The 20,545-nt window shown below is 38.2% G+C and overlaps 1 protein-coding gene across 16 annotated transcripts in view; it reads left to right on the forward strand.

Moving 5' to 3' along the window:
- The window catches only part of ERC1 (ELKS/RAB6-interacting/CAST family member 1), a 542,093-nt gene that overhangs the window by 325,278 nt on the left and 196,270 nt on the right, over positions 1-20,545 (forward strand). For all 16 annotated transcript variants that reach the window (XM_032254227.1, XM_032254224.1, XM_032254230.1 and 13 more), the window contains one exon: positions 333-493. In XM_032254227.1, coding sequence (XP_032110118.1) covers positions 333-493 — 161 coding nt within the window. The remainder of the gene's footprint in view (positions 1-332; positions 494-20,545) is intronic.

The following is a 20,545-nucleotide window of genomic DNA, read 5'->3' on the forward strand; positions in this document are numbered from 1 at the left end:
ATATATTTGTATTATTTCCATGGAAATTTCTGGATCATTTCCAAAGGACTTCCTTAAAAGGTATTGTCTGTGGCAGAGTGAGACTTCTTAAACTGATGATTTGGATGCCTTTGCATGTATTAGGTTCTTTCTGACCTAAACTGAAAATAATTATACTGTAGGGATATTATTGTCTGCTGTATTGATTGTTGATATGTATACACATATCTGATCCAGAAAAGGTACAGAATTTTTAATGTATTCCTGTGTCTCTTCAATTTTCTGTTAACCCAGGTCCTCTGACTTTAATTGATCAAGATGTTTCGTTTTTCTCCTTCCCATATTTATGATAGGTGGAGGAGTTACTGATGGCCATGGAGAAAGTAAAGCAGGAACTAGAATCCATGAAAGCAAAGCTGTCCTCTACCCAGCAGTCTCTGGCAGAAAAGGAAACTCACTTGACTAATCTTCGCGCAGAGAGAAGGAAACACTTAGAGGAAGTTCTGGAGATGAAGTAAGTGTTTGTAGACTTATTCTTCAAGCACATGCTTAGTGGAAATACTTTTTCTCCCCGCATTCATCTTCTGGCTCTGTTTATTACCACAATACACTTACTTAATTTTAATGCTAACTTGTATTTCTCACTCTCTACAATAAATTTGGTCAAAGGTGGAACAAATCCTGGTCAAATAGAAAGATGCAACCTTGTCTCTACTAAAAAGAAAAAAAATTAGCCAGGCATGGTGGCATGTGCCTGTAATCCCAGCTACTCAGGAGGCCGAGGCAGGGGAATTGCTTGAACCGGGAAGGTAGAGGTTGCAGTGCCACTGTATTCCAGCCTGGGCAACAGGGTAAGACTCCATCTCCAAAAAAAAAATATATATATATATATATTTGGCTCCTCTTTAATGAATTTTAAGTCTTCTGACATATACATATCTGTATATAATTACCTCTCTGAAATTCCTAAGATCTCCTGGAAAGTTCAGGCAAAATGGTGAACTTACTGGGGAAGAGGGCTGTTTGTTCTGAGGTCATATGAAGACTAGGCAATTTTTAAACACATTTCTTATTGTAAACTTTTCCAAAGATACACACAAGTAGAGAGAATGAACTCCCATATACCTATTTCCAAGATTCAGCAGTTAACATTTTGTCACACTGGAAGCAAATTTTTAGAAAATTGTCACTTTTAGCAAAACTTTGCTATACAACATTTTCCTACTCCCCCCACATTTTATGGGTTGCTAAGACTATAATCTGTTATGAAGCATGTAAACACCTGCTCATACATAGTAGATGTTTCTTTTTCTTCTCAGTGACCTTCTGTTTAAAACAAACATGTCTCTTTGAATATCCAGTTGTACTCTCTCATTTGCCAGTCGTAAACCTTCCCCTTACCTAAAGACCCTACTCTTATTTTTACTGAAACCAGGTCTATCCTGGGATCCCTCAGTTACCTTCATTATATCAGCTTTATTTTTGTTATCTTCTTTTCTGTCTCAGAGGAGAGGTTTTTTTCTTCTTCATAAGGCCAGATTCTTACTTCTGTCACAGATTTTAAGTCCCCACCTGAGCAGACTTTCGCTGTCAGTTCTCTCTTACATAATCCTTGCTCACTTCTCTTCATAAATACACAGTCTGTCTTTGGCCTAAAATAAATTTTTTCACTCCAACAGTGCTGTAAACTGACATCAGTTTACTTTTCTACTATGAGGTGTAAATAAACTTTGAATACCTGAATAATAGAGCAGTAGAGGAGCTTGCCATGATACCCCGTTCATGAATTCTCATGGGACACAATGATGGCGATATAGTGACTGGAGTCCAAGAATGTTGAGGTGTTTGTTCTCTGTGCGTACAGGTTCCTGGGCTACAGTGCAAGGCCAAGGGATTCTTTCCTTTTAGAAAAGCATTACAGGTAATATGTCTTTGAAGTAATGAGTAAGTGAAGCCAGAAGTGGATTGTTATACAGGGAGAATTTGGAGAGGTTAGGGTTCTGCGTAGCATCATGAGAAAAAAGCTTGCAAATTTCAGAGGAGAAAGGAAAGTCCTCCCTATGACTATTGGCAGTGACACTAGATTCTTTACTCTGTAGTCATTGAAGGATCCACCATATTTTAAAGGTTTAAAATATTCAGTTATTGATAATTGAACAAGCAAAAAGACTTCTCTTCCTAGAGTTCTCTACTTAGAGAACTTAAGAGGTAAAAATATGAGGGGAATGAAATGTGCAGGGAGACTGAAACATGCATATGTGTGACTCTGGATCTAGAATAAGAAATAGTCTTTCCTGAGGAAAAGGTAGTTGGCCCATTTGTATAGAAAATTCTTCAGCAAAGCACTAGAATAGCCTTGTTTTCTAGAATAATCCTGACCTCATCAAGCCGAGAGAAATGAATTAATAGTTATTTTCCATTCCTAGCATATATTATTGTAATTTTTGAACGTCTGTTACAGATAAATGGTGACCATGAGTTTGGGGAAACGTAAAACGGTTCACTTGGTAGCCTGCCAGTGGTGCATTAGAAACATTTGTGTTGGTTAGCCAGCCCTGAAGAGAAGGAACATTTTTATTGGCAGATCCCGCAGTGGTTCTTCTCTTCCTTATGCTGTGGGTTTGTTAACCATTACTTTTTTATTCCACTTTTATGTTAGCCTTTTTCCCTTAAGAAAGAAGGATAAAAGGGAGCAGGGGAAAAATAATAAAATAACAACTCTAATAACTGTAATAAATTTTAAGTATCAGTTGAGGTCATGAGGTTCACCATTAAGAATTCTAGATGAGCTAGTTCATTTGACACTGCCCTGCATTCAAACTCCTCCTGCAGTCCCACCCTACATTAGCATTCAGAATAGAGCTTACAAGATCCATTTTTTATTTTTAATAAAATTTTTATTAAGCTATGAATTTGACTGCCCTGAAAATTGGTTTGTTCAGGGAAGGGATGGCAGAGCTCTTTGGCTTCATTGAGAGTTTAGAGCTATTCAATAGGTAACCTCCTATGTGCAGGCAGTTCCTATATGACTATTCAAACAATGAAATGAATGCGTAGGAGTTAAACAAATCATTATACTGATTGGGAGCTTAAAATAAATAAATATAATTTAAAAGGCAATGTCAACACAGATGAAAAAGGAAAAATGTTAGAATCTCCTGAACTGACTAGACAGACATGTTTAGAATACTGGTCTTCTCTGGAAACAAGTAAAGCTGGCAGAGAAATCCAAATATCTGTGTGTTAAATTATATACTCATTAGATGCTTTTTGGCTAAAAAAAGGTCTCCCACATCCAGAGAATACATTTTCCTATATAACTAAGAACAGTCCAGTACTGTCATCTGAATTCTGACATTTAAAAATTTTTGACTGTTAGGAGAGAAAAGTAGAGTACAGTCGCGATTAAGAGAGCTATTAACAGGCTGGGGCAGTGCCTTATGCCTGCAATCCCAGTACATTGGGAGGCCGAGGTGGGCGGATCACCTGAGGTCAGGAGTTGGAGACCAGCCTGGCCAACATAGTGAAACCTCATCTCTACTAAAAATACAAAAATTAGCCAGACATGGTGGCGGGCACTTGTAGTTCTAGCTACTCGGGAGGCTGAGGCAGGAGAATCTCTTGAACCTGGGAGGCAGAGGTTGCAGTGACCCAAGATCTTGTCACTTGTACTCCAGCTTGGGTGACAGAGCGAGACTCCATCTCCCAAAAAAGAAAGAAAAAAACAGAGCTGTAAAACGTAGCTATTGGAAAATATTCAGGCTATTTGGGGAAAGTTATAGTTGGGTGATCACTCTGTTATGCTTCAAATAATTAAAATGAAACTGTATTTTGAGTTTTTTTATCTTCTTATATCCTGTAGTAGTTTAAAAAAATTTTGGCCAGGTGTGGTGGCTCACTCTTGTAATCCCACCACTTCGGGAGGCGGAGGCAGGTGGATCACCTGAGGTTAGGAGTTCGAGACCTTCCTGGCCAAAATGGTGAAATCCTGTCTCTACTAAAAAATACAAAAAATTAGCTGGGTGTGGTGGCATGCATCTGTAATCCCAGCTACTCGGGAGGCTGAGGCAGGAGAATCATTTGAATCCAGGAGGCGGAAGTTGCAGTGAGTCAAGATCGCACCATGTGCGATATCAAAAAAAAAAAAAAAAATTGTAGGGTTGCTGACATTCAAAAAAATCTCATTGGGGGATTTATGACATAGTATTCTAGATTAGCCACAAAATTGTAAATAGTTATTCAAATTATATCCTAGTGACAATTTAGGGGGGAAATAAAAGTGAAAATGCATTCTGAGTTATATAAGAGCATGTAAACTCATCACAAAGCCATGTTTATTTATACTTCCACCAAAAGACATTTTTTTTTAAGCCTGAAGACATATGATGAAGAACTTTTAGTGGACTTGGGAACATTTTTCACAGTGGGCTAGAATACTGAGGTTAAATGTTCTGTAGGAAACCCACATAAATTAATATAAAATTATTTTATGCTTGAAAAAGAAAAAATATGTTGTACAGTATAGCTCTAAACAAATAGCATTAGTAGGTCTGGGGCTAGTTAAAATTATAAAGCAAAGTTTATATCTACAATCAACTATCCCTTGGGACTTCTCAGTTTTGCTTAACTCTCTCATTCTGCTCCCCTTTTTTCTGCCCTGATACTCAGTGCTCTTATATGGCCCACCCTATAGAAATTTTTTTACTTTCTTGTGACCTGAATTAGAATAAATTACAAATAACCCTAAAGGCAAGTCTCCTTGCCTTTCTTCTTCTTTAAATTTTAAACTTATTCCACATTTTATCTTTTTAAGATCAGACATAACTTCCAAATAGAAGAAACCACATTTTTTAAAGAAATCCATGCTTCCTAATGTTTTTTTTTGTTTTTGTTTTTGTTTTTTTTTGAGATGGAACCTCACTCCGTCACCCAGGCTGGAGTGCAATGGCACAATCTCTGCTCACTGTAACCTCTGCCTCCCGGGTTCAAGCTATTCTCCTGCCTCAGCCTCCTGAGTAGCTGGAATTACAGGCGTGTGCCACCATGCCTGGCTAAATTCTTATATTTTTAGTAGAGATGGGGTTTCACCATGTTGGTCAGACTGGTCTCGAACTCATGACCTTGTGGTCTGCCCGTCTCAGCCTCCCAAAGTGCTGGGATTACAGGCATGAGCTACTGCGCCTAGTCCCTAATGATATTTTTATGTAAAAAACCTCAAGTGGCTGGAATAAGGTCTAAGTAGCAAATAAAGAACTAAACTTTTCAAATAAAGGTCCCCAAAGTCCCTTTTGTTTTCAACTTTCACAGTTCTTTCTCTCCTTCTGTCAATATATGGTTCATATGTAAAAATGTGCTTACCTGTGTAGGGATGAAATTAAGAATGTCTGTCATCTCCTCTTCACAAGAGGAAGCAAGTGAGATTATTGTCCTACTTTTTCCTTATCTTTTCCTTTTTTCTCTGCTGGAGTTACAGGGTCAACCTTGATCCCTTTTGTTAAATATAAATGAATCATTTAAAAGGTTAATTTTCACTGGTAGGTAACCTGATGCGTTAACCTAATTGCAATACCCATTTGAAGAAAATCTGATATATAATTTACCAGTATGGCAGGTTTTTTTTGTTTTGTTTGAATTTTTGGTGGATTTTTTTTTTTTTTTTTTAAATTTTTAAGACCATCTTTTTCGTTGTACTTCAGAGTGTGTCCTATAGGTAGCTACTCACTCTGCAAATAGGTAAAACTCCCCTCGAGCCATGAATGTCAAAGATAGTAATCTATCCATTAAATCATGAGCTTTTCTTTCAGAGGTTACTGAAGGAAAGAGTATTGTTAGAAGATGCTCTGTGTAGCAAAGAATGTGCTTACATTTTGAGCCAGCTTGCTTACCTGTAAAACAGGTATAATAATACTTAGGCCCACCTCATGAAGTTGTTGTAAGGATCAAATGAGACAACAAAAACATGTTGAGGTTAGTAAAGCTGAATGTCTGCAAAGCATGATATTTACAACTGAAAATCCAATTTGTACCTTCTTATTTTCACCTGGAGAAACCACTTAACTTTTCAGGTTTGCAGTTTTCTCACTCAGATTTAAAAGGGTTTCCTAAATCTCTAAGATCCCCCATCGATTTAAAAATTGTGTACTACTTTGGCCAGATGACCTCCTGAGGTGCCATGATTCTGTAGTTGTAAATGTCCTAAGTAAATCAGGGAAATAATTCATATATAAACAGTATACTGAGGAGAAGTTGGAGGCTAGGTATCATGATTCCTGGCTGAGGACTAGGCTACATGTTCACTAAATGTGACTGCCAAAGGCTTGCCAGAAGAGATTAGATACTACAGAATGAGAGTGGAATTGTAATAATAGAGATAGCACAGTGGGGGAATTTGGAGTTCTAGCACAGTCAGCATGGAGAAATCCTTGTTAACACTCCATTTATCTGGCCAAGATAACAAAAAAGATAGGTTTTAGGAACAAGGACCGTGATCCAATATAAGGCCTACTCTAGATCCAGGCTAAGACAAGTAAAACATGGCCCTAAGTAGGTCTTACAGGGTAGACTGAATTTGGAGGATTAGTCGTACCAAGATAGAGAAGTCTGGGAAATACAGCATATCAAAGGTTAAATCCAAACCTATACAAGTTCAAGGAGTCAACTATTAACTGACATATGTACTAGAATAAAAATCATTGCTCCTCAGAATAAATTAACAGAACCATATTTGCAATATATCCCATATTAAACTTTTAAAAATTGCCAGACATGCAAAGAATCAGGAACATACAATCTCTAGTGTAGAAAATGAGCATGCACCTCAGAGGAGTCCTACTTGGTTTAACAGAAAAAAAACTAAATTGACCCTTATAAATATGTATCAAAGAATTAAAGAAAAATCTCATGTTGATGATGAAATAGATAGGAAATCTCAACAGAGAAAGGAAAACTCTTTAAAAATGGAAATTTGACATAGTGAGAACTTGTCTCTACAAAAGTTGTTTTAAAAATCAGCCAGGTGTGGTGGTGCACACCTATATAGTCCCAGCTACTTGCGAGGGTGAGGTGGGAAGATCGCTTGAGCCTGGGAGATCAAGACTGCAGTGAGGTTTGATTGGCCCACTGTACTCCAGCCTGGGCAACAAAACGAGACCCTGTCTCAAAAAAATAATTTTAAAAATGGAAATTTGATAATTGAAACAAATGGAAATTTTATTGGATAGTCTTAATGGCAAATTAGAGCTGTCAGAGTCAGTGAACTTCAAAATAGATCAATTGAAATTACTCAATCTGTAGAACAGGGAGTAAAAGGATTTTTACAAAATGAACAGAGCCTCAGTGACATGTAGAACAATTTCAAATGGGTTAACATACATGTAACCGGACCACTAGAAGGATAAAAGAGTGAGAATGAAGCAGATAAAATATATTTTTTTAAATGGCCAAAATATTTCTCTAGTTTAACTTGAAACCATAAATCTTTGATTTACAAATCCCAGAAACTAAGTGAAACCAAGCAGGATTAAAAAAAAAGAAATCAGAACTAGAAGCATCCAGTTGCTGAAAACAAAATATGCAGAGAAACATAAAAGCAGCCTAAGAAAAAAGACACCACACATAAAGGGAAACTACGATAGCTGAGTCCCTGTCAGAAACAGTGAGGACCTTAAGAAAATGGAACTTCTTTTAGGGTTTTTTTTAGGCTGAAAAAAATATTGTTAGCTGAAAATTTTGTAACCAAAGAAAAAGATCCTTCAAAAGCTGGGATTAAAGACAATTTTATATAAACAAATATGAAAAGAATTTTTAAAGTACTTAACAAGAAAGGCTATTGGGTATTCTTCAAGCTGAAGGGAGATGAATCCAGATGGGAGCATGATCTACAGGAAGGAATGAAGAATACCAGATATGAGCCGGCACTGTGGCTCACGCCTGTAATCTCAACACTTTGGGAAGCCAAGATGGGAGGATCACTTGGGTCCAGGAGTTTGAGACCAGCCTAGACAACATGTTGAAACCCTGTCTCTACCAAAAAAAAAAAAAAAAGTTAGCTGAGGATGGTGGCTTATGCCTCTAGTTCCAATTACTTGGGAGGCTGAAATTGAAGATTCTTGGGCCCAGGAGATGGAGGCTGTAGTGAGCCAAGATCACACCACTGACTCCAGCCTGGGTGATAGAGTGAGCCTCTGTTCCCCACCCGGAAAAAGAAAAGAAACACCAGACATGGTAAATAAGTTGATACATACAGAAAATGTATTTTTTCTTCTCAGAATTTCCTTGAAAGACAACTAACTATTTAAGCAAAAATAACATGATGAGCATTTGTAATGTGAGTAAAAGTGAAATATAGGATAACAGTATCCCAAAATATTAGGAGGTAGAATTGTATTGTAAGGTTGTTGTTACATTCATGAAGTAGAAACTTTGAAGTGTTGGCTTGGCATGGTGGCTCATGCTTGTGATTTTAGTGCTTTGGAAGCTGAGACTGGAGGATCACTTGAGCCTAGGAATTTGAGTTTACAGTGAGCTATGTTTCTGCCACTGCACAGTAGCCTGGGTGACAGAGTAAAACTCTGTCTCTAACATAAAAAGTATATATATGAAGTGTTAGATTTGAAGTAGTACAATTTCTAATCTAAATAGACTTTGATAACGTGCATATTGTTAGCTGTAGAGCAACTACCAAAAACAACAAAATTTTTTTAAACCCTGAAGAGCAGCCAGGCATGATGGCTCATGCCTATAATCCCAGCACTTCAGGAGGCCAAGGCGGGTGGATCACTTGAGGTCAGGAATTCAAGACCAGCCTGGACAACATGTTGAAACCCCATTTCTACTAAAAATACAAACATTAGTTGGGCATGTTGGTGGGCACCTATTATACCAGCTACTCAGGAGTCTGAGGTAGGAGAATCACTTAAACCTGGGAAGCAGAGGTTGCAGTGAGCCAAGATGGCACCACTGCACTCCAGCCTGGGCAACAGAACGAGACTGTGTCACCAGAAAGAAAAACCTGAAGAGCTAATAGAGGAAATAAAATGTAATGCTAAAAACTATTTCATTTATCCAACGGATAGAGACAGAAAAGGAACAACAAATGAGCCAATAACAGGATCAACAAATAGATGACGTAAATTCAGCCATATCAATATTTATGGCAAAATAAAATATACTAAACACACCAACTAAAGGACAGCGATATTAGAATGGGTTTATTAGGAAAAAAAAGCAAAGCTCAACTGTATGCTGTATATAAGACCTATACTACCATAAACACTGGCTGGAATTAAAGAATGGAAAAAGGTAGTTCTTAGAAATAATAATTATAAGAAACCTGGCATTGCTATATTAATATTAGACAAAGGAGACTTCTAGACAGAGAGTATTCCCAGAGATAAAAAGGCACATATCATAAAGATAAAGGGGACAACACATCCAAAAGACATAATAATCCTTAATAAATGTGTATCTAATAAAGCTTCAAAATTCATGAAGGACAGACTGACAGAACTAAAGGTAAAACAAATCTGTGGTCATCAGTCATCACTGAGGATTTTGAGCTCCATTTCTTGGAAATTGATAGAATTAGTAAACAAAAGCAATACGAAATATAGAAGATCTTAAGACTGTTAACTTATTTAACATTTATAGAATACTACTTCTAACAACTGAAGAATATATATGTTTTTAAGTGCATATGGAAGTTTCACAGATACAGACCATATGCTGGGCCTTAAGATTAAAAATAAGTCTCAGTAAATTTCAGAAGACTGAGATATGTCAAAGTTGTTCTCTAACTGTAGTAGAATTCAGTTAGAAGTTACTAAGATACTTAGAGAATTTCTCAAATGTTTGGAAATTAGATAACATAATTCTAAATACTGTGGCTCAGAGAAGAAGTCATAAGAAATATTAGGAATCATTTTGAAGTGAATGAAAATTCAAATCTGAAATTTTGTATTTCACAGTTGAAGAAGTGGTTAGAATGAAATTTTTACCTTTAAATACCTACATGAGAAAAGAAGAAAAGTTGAATTTCGGTGATCTTAGTTTTTACACTAAGATACCAGAAAAAGAAGCAGAGTAAACCACAGCAAATAGGATAACAGAAATCAAACACATAGAAGACAGAGAATCAACACAGAAAATTCACAAAATTTGTAACCATTTTTCTTCAAAGAATTTAAAAAATTGATAAGTTCCTAATAAATGGATCAAGGGGAAAAGGAAGGTACATGAATTGTCAATAACTGGAATGAGAGAGAGGTTATTACTCCAGTTTCTAAAGACACTTAAAAAGATAAGAGAATATTTTGAGCAACTATATGCCAATACATTTAATGAATAGACAGATTCTTTGAAAAATACAATTCATTAAACTGGCTTAAGAAGGAATAGATAATTGGGCAGGGCTTTATCTATTAAAGAAATTGAATTTGTCATATGGAACCAAAGAAGACTCCGAATAGCCAAGGCAATCCTGAGCAAAAAGAACAAAGCGAGAGGCATCACGCTACCTGACTTCAAACTGTACTACAGGACTACAGTAACCAAAACACCATAGTAAAACAGATGCATGGAGCAAAGGAACAGAATAGAGAACCCAGAAATAAGGCTACACACCTACAACTATCTGCTCTTCCAACAACCTGACAAAGGCAATCAGGGAAAGGATTCCTTATTCAATAAATGGTCCTGTGATAACGGGCTAGCCATATGCAGAAGATTAAAACTGGACTCTTTCTTTATACCATATACAAAAATCGACTCAAGATGGATTAAAGACTTAAATGTAAAACCGAAAACTATAAAAACCCTGAAATGCAACCTAGGTAATACCACGGGCACGGGCAAGGATATCATGACAAAGGTGCCAAAAGCTGTTGCAACAACAGCAACCATTGACTAAAGAGATCTAATTAAAGAGATTCTGGACAGCAAAAGAAACTATCAACAGAGTAAACAGACACCCTACAGAATGGGGATTAATTTTTCCAAATTATGTGACAAAGATTTAATATCCAGCATCCATAGGGAATTTAAACAAATTTACAAGAAAAAAAAAAAAAACCTTAAAAAGTAGGCAAAGGACATGAACAGACACTTCTCAAAAGAAGACATACAGGTGTCTGCGAAGATGGCCAAATAGGAACAACTCCAGAGCACAGTTCCCAGCAAGAGCAATGCAGAAGGTGAGTGAGCTTTGCATTGCCAACCAAGGTACCAGGTTTAACTCAATAGGACTGGTTAGACAGTGGGTGTAGCCCAAGGAGGGCAGACTGAGGCAGGGTGGGACACTGCCTCAGCCAGGAAGTGCAACTAGCTGGAGAACCCCTCCCCCCCACCCCGTGACCAAATGGAGGACATTAGAGACTTTTCCAGCCACTCTAGCATGCCTGTTCAGATCCTGTGCTTCTCCTATAACCTTTACAGCCCACAGACCAGGAGATTTCCACCGGGTAGTTAAGAGCCGCAGGTTTCCAGCACAGATCTGAGCTGCCATTTCAGCCAGCACTGCGGATTTTCAGCACAAACCTGGGTGGCCGTTGTGGCTGGGGCCTGGAATGCCTGTGAGACAAAGCCTCCCACTCCTTTGAAATAGGGGTAGGGAGCCAAGTGATCTATCTGCATGGCCCCCACCCCCACAAAGACCTGGAAACTGATGCCCTCTGGCTTGAGAGTTTCACAGCCAGCACAGCAGCTTGAGCTCAACCCGGGACAGTTGAGCTCGGTGCAGGGAAGGGCATCCACCATTATCTAGGTAGCTCTAACTTTGCCTTTGTAAACAAAAGTGCGAGGAAGTGTGAGCCCCTTGCAGCTCAGCAACGCCTCTACAGGCAGACTGTGACTAGACACCGTCCTTGTTGGGCAAGGCATGTCAGGGACTTATAAATAAAACCTCACCTTCCCAGGACAGAGCACCTGGGAAAAAAGGCAGTTGTGAGTTCCGCTGTAGCAGATTTAAACGTCCCAGCCCAGCAGCCCTAAAGGGAACAATGGAGCTCCCCGCACAACACTTGAGCTCTGATAAGGGACAGACTGCTTCCTCAAGTGGCTTGCTGACCCCTGTATATCCAAAAAGACACCTCATACAGGAGAACTCTGGCTGACATCTGGCAGGGACCCTTCTGGGACAAAGCTACCAAAGGAAAGAACAGGCAGGAATCCTTGCTGTTCTGCAGCCCCCTGGGTGATTCACAGGCAAGCAGGGTCTGGAGTGGACTTCCAGCAGTCCTGCAGCACAGGGGCCTGACTGTTAGAAGGAAAACTAAAAAACAGAAATACCTTCAAAATCAACAGAAAGGACATCCACTCAGAGACCACATCCGAAAGTCACCAACTTCAAAGACCAAAGGTAAATAAATCCACAAAGATGGGAAGAAACCAGTACAAAAAGGATGAATCACCAAAACCGAGAACACCTCTCATCCTCCAAGGGACCACAACTCCTCACCAGCAAGGGAACAAAGCTGGATGAAGAATGAGTTTGACAGATTGACAGAAGCAGGCTTCCGAAGGTGGGTAATAAACTCCTCTGAGGTAAAGAAACATGTTCTAACCCATTGCAAAGAAATTAACTTAAAAAAACGATTAGATGAAATGTTAACCTGAATAGCCAGCTTAGAGAACAACATAAACGACTTGATGGAACTTAAAAACAAAGCACGAGAACTTCGCAAAGCATACACAAGTTTCATTAGCCAAATTGATCAAGCCTAAGAAAGGATATCAGAGATTGAAGATCAACTCAATGAAATAAAACGAGAAGGCAAGATTAGAGAACAAAGAGTGAAAAGAAATGAACAAAGCAAACATGGGATTATGTGAAAAGACCTAATTGACGTTTGATCAGTATGCCTGAATGTGAGGGGGAAAATGAATCCAAGCTGGAAAACACTCTTCAGGATATTATCCAAGAGAACTTCCCAAACCTAGCAAGGCAGACCAACATTGAAATCAGGAAATACAGACAACACCACAAAAATATTCCTCAAGAAGAGGAACCCCAAGGCACATAGTCATCAGATACACCAGGGTTGAAACGAAGGAAAAACTGCTAAGGGCAGCCAGAGAGAAAGGTTTGGTTACCCACAAAGGGAGGCCAGTCAGACTCACAGTGAATCTCTTGGCAGAAACCCCTACAAACCAGAAGAGAGTGGGGGCCAATATTCAACATCGTTAAAGAAAAGAACTTTCAACCTAGAATTTCATATCCAGCTAAACTAAGGTTCATAAGTGAAGGACAAATAAAATCCTTTACAGACAAGCAATTGCTGAGAGATTTCATTATGACCAGGCCTGCCTTACAAGAGCTCCTGAAGGAAGCACTAAACATGGAAAGGAACAACTGGTATCAGTCACTGCAAAAACACCAAATGGTAAAGACCATAGACACAATGAAGAAAGTGCGTCAACTAACAGGCAAAACTGCCAGCTAGTATCAAAATGGCAGGATCAAATTCACACATAACAGTATTAACCCTAAATGTAAATGAGCTAAATGCCCCAATCAAAAGACATAGACTGGTAAATTGGATAAAAAGTCAAGACCCATTGGTGTGATGTATTCACGAGACCCATCTCAAGTACAAAGACACAAATAGACTCAATTAAGGGGTGGAGGAAAATTTACCAAGCAAATGGAGAGCAAAAGAAAATAGGAGTTGCAATCTTAGTCTCTAATAAAATGGACTTTAAACCAACAAAGATCAAAAGAGACAAAGAAGGGCATTACATAATGGTAAAGGATCAATGCAACAAGCAGAGATAACTATCCTAAATATATATGCATCCAATACAGGAGCACCCAGATTCATAAAGCAAGTTCTTAATGACCTACAAAGAGACTTAGACTCCCACACAATAATAGTGGGAGACTTTGACACACCACTGTCAATACTAGACAGATCAACAAGACAGAAAATTAACAAAGATGTCTAGGACTTAAACTCAGATCTGGAACAAGCAGACCTAATAGACATCTACAGAACTCTCCACCACAAATCCACATTATATACATTCTTCTCAGCACCACATTGCACTTACTTTAAAATTGACCATATAATTGGAAGCAAATCACTCCTCAGCAAATGCAAAAGAATGGAAATCATAACAAACAGTCTCTCAGACCACAGTGCAATCAAATTAGAACTCAGGATGAAGAAACTCACTCAAAACCACACAACTACCTGGAAACTGAACAACCTGCTCCTGAATGACTACTGGTTAAATAAAGAAATTAAGACAGAAATAAAGATGGTCTTCAAAACCAATGAGAATGAAGACAAAATGTACCAGAATCTCTGGGACACATTTAAAGCAGTGTCTAGAGGGAAATTTATAGCACTAAATGCCCACATAAGAAGTGAGAAAAGATCTAAAATTGACACCCTATTGTCACAATTAAAAGAACTAGAAGAGCAAGATCAAACAAATATAAAAGCTAGCAGAAGACAAGAAATAACTAAGATCAGAGCAGAACTGAAGGAGATAGAGACACAAAAAACCCTTCAAAAAATTAAGAAATCCAGGAACTTGTTTTCTGAAAAGATCAACAAAATAGACTGCTAGCCAGACTAATAGAAAAGAGAGAAAAATCAAATAGAGGCAATAAAAAATGATAAAAGGGATATCCCCACCGATCCCACAGAAATACAAACTACTATCAGAAACAACACTATGCACGTAAACCTGTAAATCTAAAAGAAATGGATAAATTCCTGGACAGTTACACCCTCCCAAGACTAACACAGGAAGAAGTTGAATCTCTGAATAGACTAATAACAAGGTCTGAAGTTGAGGCAGCAGTTAATAGCCTACCAACCAAAAAAAGTCCAGGTCCCGACAGGTTCACAGCCAAATTCTACCAGACCTACAAAGAGGAGCTGGTACCATGCCTTCTGAAACGAATCCAGACAATACAAAAAGAGGGAATCCTCCATAACTCATTTCATGAGATCAACATCATCCTGATACAAAACCTGGCAGAGACACAACGAAAAAAGAAAATTTCAGGCCAATATCCATGATCAACATTGATGCAAAAATCTTCAATAAAATTTTGGCAAACCGAATGCAACAGTACATCAAAAAGCTTATCCATCATGATCAAGTAGGCATCATCCTTGGGATGCAACATATACAAACCTATAAATGTAATTCATCACATAAAAAGAATGAAAGACAGTAACCACATAATTATCTCAATAGATGCAGAGAAGGCCTTTGACAAAATTCAGCAGCTGTTTATGTTAAAAACTGTCAATAAACTAGGTATCAATGGAATATATCTCAAAATAATAAAAGCTATTTACAACAAACCCACAGCCAATATCATACTGAATGGGCAAAAACTGGAAGCATTCCCTTTGAAATCTGGCACTAGACAAGGATGCCCTCTTTCACCATTCCTATTCAACATAGTATTGGAATTTCTAGATAGAGCAATCAGGCAAGAAAAAGAAATAAAGGGTATTCAATCAGGAAAGGAGGAAGTAAAACTGTCACTATTTGCAGACAACATGATTATATGTTTAGAAGACCCCATTGTGTCAGCCCAAAATATCCTTAAGATTATAAGCAACTTCAGCAAAGTCTCAGGATACAAAATCTATGTGCAGAAATCACAAGCATTCCTATACACCAATAACACAGAGAACCAAATCATGAGCAAACTCCCATTCACAGTTGCCACAAAGAGAATAAAATACCTAGGAATACAGCTGACAAAGGACGTGAAGGACGTCTTCAAGGAGAACTACAAACCACTGCTCAAGGAAATGAGAGGACAGAAACAGATGGAAAAACATTCCATGCTCATGGTCAGGCAGAATCAGTAATTGTGAAAATGGCCATACTGCCCAAAGTAATTTATAGATTCAATGCTATTGCCATCAAGTTACCATTGACTTTCTCCACAGAACTGGAAAAACCACTTTAAACTTCACATGGAACCAAAAAGGAGCCCATATAGCCAAGAGAAACCCTGAGCAAAAAGAACAAAGCTGGAGGCATCATGCTACCTGACTTCAAACTGTACTACAAGGCTACAGTATTCAAAACAGCATGGTACAGGTACCAAAACAGAGATATAGACCAATGGAACAGAACAGAGGCCTCAGCGGCAATGCCACACATCTACAACCATCTGATCTTTGACAAACCTGACAAAAGCAATGGGGAAAGGGTTCCCTGTTTAATAAATGATGGTGAGAAAACTGGCTAGCCATGTGCACAAAGCCGAAACTGGACAGCTCCCTGATACCTTATACAAAAATTAACTCCAGATGGGTTAAAGATTTAAACAAAAGATCTAACACCATAAAAACCTGAGAAGGAAACCTAGGCAATACCATTCAGGACATAGGCATAGGCAAGAAGTTCATGACTAAAACACCAAAAGCAATGGCAACAAAAGCCAAAATAGACAAATGGGATCTAATTAAGAGCTTCTGCACAGCAAAAGAAACAATCTCTAGAGTGATCCAGCAAGCAACAGAATCGGAAAAATTTTTTTGCAAGCTACCCATCTGACAAAGGAGTAATATCCAGAATCTACAAGGAGCTAAAACAAATTTACAAGAAAAAACCCATCAAAATGTGGGCAAACAATATGAACAGACAGCTTTCAAAAAAAGACATTTATGTGGCCAACAAACATATGAAAAAATGCTCATCATCACTGGTTATTAGAGAAATGCAAATCAAAACCACGTTGAGATACCATCTCATGCCAGTTAGAATGGTGATCATTAAAAAATCTGGAGGCAACAGATGCTGGAGAAGATGTGGAGAAACACAAATGCTTTTACACTGTTGGTGGGAGTGTAAATTAGTTGTGGAAGACACTGTGGCAATTCCTCAGTGATGCAGAAATAGAAGTACCGTTTGACCCAAGAATCCCATTACTGGGTATGTATCCAAAGGATTATAAAGCATTCCATTATAAAGACACATGCATACTTATGTTCATTGTGACACTGTTTACAATAGCAAAGACCTGGAACCAACCCAAATGCCCATCAATGATAGACTGGATAAAGAAAATGTGGCACATATACAGCATGAAATACTACACAGCCACAAAAAAAGATGAGCTCATGTCCTTTGCAGGGACATGGGTGAATCTGGAAACCTTCATTCTCAGCAAACTGACACAAAAACAGAAAATCAAACACCGCATGTTCTCACTCGTAGGTGGGTGTTGAACAATGATAACACATGGACACAGGGAGGAGAATATGACACACTGGGGTCTGTTTGGGGGTTGCCAGTTAGGAGAGGGTTAGCAGGGGGTGGGGAGATTTGGGAAGGATAACATTGGGAGAAATACCTAATGTAGGTGATGGGAGGATGGAGGCAGCAAACCACCATGGCATGTACATACCTATGTAACAATCCTGCAAGATCTGCACATGTACCCCAGAACTTAAAATGTAATAAATAAATAAAGGAGACATACATGTGACCAATGAGCACATGAAAAAAAGGTCAACATCACTGATTATTAGATAAATACAAATCAAAACCACAATGAGCTACCATCTCACATCAGTCAGAATGGCTATTACAAAGCCAAAAGGTAACAGTTGCTGGTGCAGTTGCAGAGAAAAAGGAACACTTATACCCTGTTGGTGGGAGTATAAATTAGTTGAATCATCAGAAGACACTGTGGTAATTCCTCAAATACCTAAAAACAGAAATACAATCTGATCCAGCAATCCCCCTTACTGGTATATACCCAAAGGAGCATCAATCATTCTATCCCTATATACATTGTGGAATACTACTCAGCCATTAAAAGTAACAAAATAATGGTTTTTTTGCAGCAACTTGGATGGAGCTAGACGCCATTATTCTAAGTGAAGTAACGCAGGAGTTGAAAACCAAAAACCTTATGTTTTTACTTATAAGTGGGACCTAAGCTATGAGTATGTAAAGGCATACAGAGTGATATAATTGACTTTAGAGACTCTGAGGGGGAGGATGAGAGATAAGATGTGGATAAAATCTATATATTAGGTACCATGCATGCTACTCCATTGATGGGTGCACTAAAATCTCAGAATTCACAGTTGTATAATTCATTCATGTAATGAAAAACCACTTACACCCCAAAAGCTATTTGAAATAAGACACATATACAAGTATGTTCATTGCCGCACTGTTTGCAGTAACAAAGCTGTGAAATCAACCTAAATGCTCATCAGTGGTTGACTGGATAAAGGAAATGTAGTACCTGTATACCGTGGAATATTATGCAGCCATAAAAAAAGAACAAGGACTTGTCTTTTGTAGGAACATGGATTGAGCTAGAGGCCTTTATCCTTAGCAAACTAATGCAGGAACCGAAAACCAAGTACCTCATGTTCTCACAAGTGGGAGCTAAATGATGGCAACACATGTACACATATAGGGGAACAACAGACACTGGGGCGTATTGGAGGGTGGAGGGTGGAGGCTGGAAGAAGGGATAGGATCAGGAAGAATGATGATAGGTACTAGGCTTAATACCTGGATGATGAACTAATTTGTACAACAAGCCTTCATGACATAAGTTTACCTATATAACCTTCACATATGCCCCTGAACTTAAAAATTAAGAAGAAAAAGAAATTGAAGTCTTAATCAAAAACATTCCTACAAAGAAAACTCCAGGCCCAGATGGCTTTACTGTTGAATTTTACCAAATGTGTGAGCAGGATATAGAGAAACTCATCACAAAATAAAAAAGATATTAAAGAAATACTTCCCAAGTCAGCTTAGAATTGTGACCCTCATGCCTAAACTTGACAAAGACGTTACAAAAGAATAAATTACACATAAGTGTCACTCATCAACATTGGCATAAAAGTCCCTAACGAAGTCTTAGCAGTTTGAATTCAAGATAAGAAAGCTAATATATCTCAACCAGGTTGGCCTTATTTCCAGAATGTAGGGTTTGTTCAGTATTCACAAATGAATTAATTCACTACCTGAACAAAATAAAGAAAAAAATCATTTAGTCACTTGAGAACATTCAGAAGAGGCTTTTAATAAAAGGCAACACCTATTTCTGATAAAATATCTTAGCTAACTGGAGATAGAAGATAATTCAGTTCAGTAAAGAGAATCACGAAAAATTTACAGCTAACATCATACCTAATGATGTAAGCTGAACCCTGAAGTTGAAAAAGAGATAAGGATGTCTACATTTACCCCCCTATTCAATACTAGTGATTTGAGAAAGGAAGGAGAGAGGGAGAATAAAATTCAAGAGAAAATTCTAAAACTGTATTTATTCATAAACATGGTTGTTTAGGGCATTTTAGGCATACTCTGGGGATACTGCAAGTTTTGTTCCAGACTACTGAAGTAAAGTGAATATTGTAATAAGGTGAGTCATGCAAATTCATTAGTTTCCCAGTGCTTATAAAAGTTACACATAAGCAGGGTGCAATGGGTCACGCCTGTAATCCCAGCACTTTGGAGCTGTGGATGGTGGATTGCAAGAGCTCAGGAGTTCAGGACCAGCCTGGGCAACATAGGGAGACCCTGTCTCTACAAAAAAGAAGATAAAAAGCTGGACATGGGGTACACATCAGTGGTCCCAGCTACTCAGGCAGTTGAGGTGGAAGGATTACTTGAGCCCCGGAGGTCAAGGCTGCAGTGAGCTGTGATCACACTACCACACGCCAGCCTGGGTGATAAAGTGAGACCTGTCTCAAAAAGAAAAAGTTGTATGTACACTATGCTATAGTCTGTTAAGTGTGCAGTAGCATTGAGTCTAAAAAAATGTTCATACTTCAAAAATACTTTAGAAAAATTCTTGTGATCATCTTGAGTCTTCAGGGAAACATGATCTTTTTGCTGGTGGAGGGTTTTGCCTATGTCTTGATGGATGCTAACTGATCAGAGTGGTGGTTGCTGAAGGTTTGGGTAGCTGTGGCAGTTTCTTAAGACAATAATAAAGTTGCCATATCAATGGACTCTTCTTTTCACAAAAGATTTCTCTGAAGCATGTGTACCGTTTGATAGCGTTTTACCCACAGTAGAACTTTTCAAAATTAGAGTCAATCCTCTCAATCTTAATGCTGCTTTACCAACTATGTTTATGTAACATTCTAAATCCTTTGTTGCCTTCTCAACAACGTTCATAGCATCTTCACTAGTAATAGATTCTGTCTCAAAATAAAATACTTATAAGAAGCAACTCCTCATCTGTTGAAGATTTATTATGAGATTGTAGCAGTTCAGCCTCATCCTCAGGCTCCACTTCTAGTCCTCTTGCTATTTCCATCACATCCACAGTTACTTTTTCCACTGAAGCCTTGAACCCTTCAAAGTTATCCATGAGGGTGGGAATCTGCTTCTTCCAAACTCTTATTGTTGATATTTTGACTTCTTTCCATGAGTCACAGATGTTCTTAACTGGCATCAGGAATGGTGAATCTTTTCCAGAAGCTTTTCTGTTTACCCCACTCCATCAGAGGAATAACTGTCTATGTCTTCTGTGACCTTATAAATTGTATTTCTAAATAAGATTTCAGAGTCAAAATACTTCTTGATCCATAGGCTGCAGAATGGATGT

The sequence above is a fragment of the Sapajus apella genome, unplaced genomic scaffold, assembly GCF_009761245.1.
Source record: "Sapajus apella isolate SASKATOON/1434 unplaced genomic scaffold, GSC_monkey_1.0 scaffold86, whole genome shotgun sequence".
In the NCBI taxonomy this organism is placed as follows: Eukaryota; Metazoa; Chordata; class Mammalia; order Primates; family Cebidae; genus Sapajus; species Sapajus apella.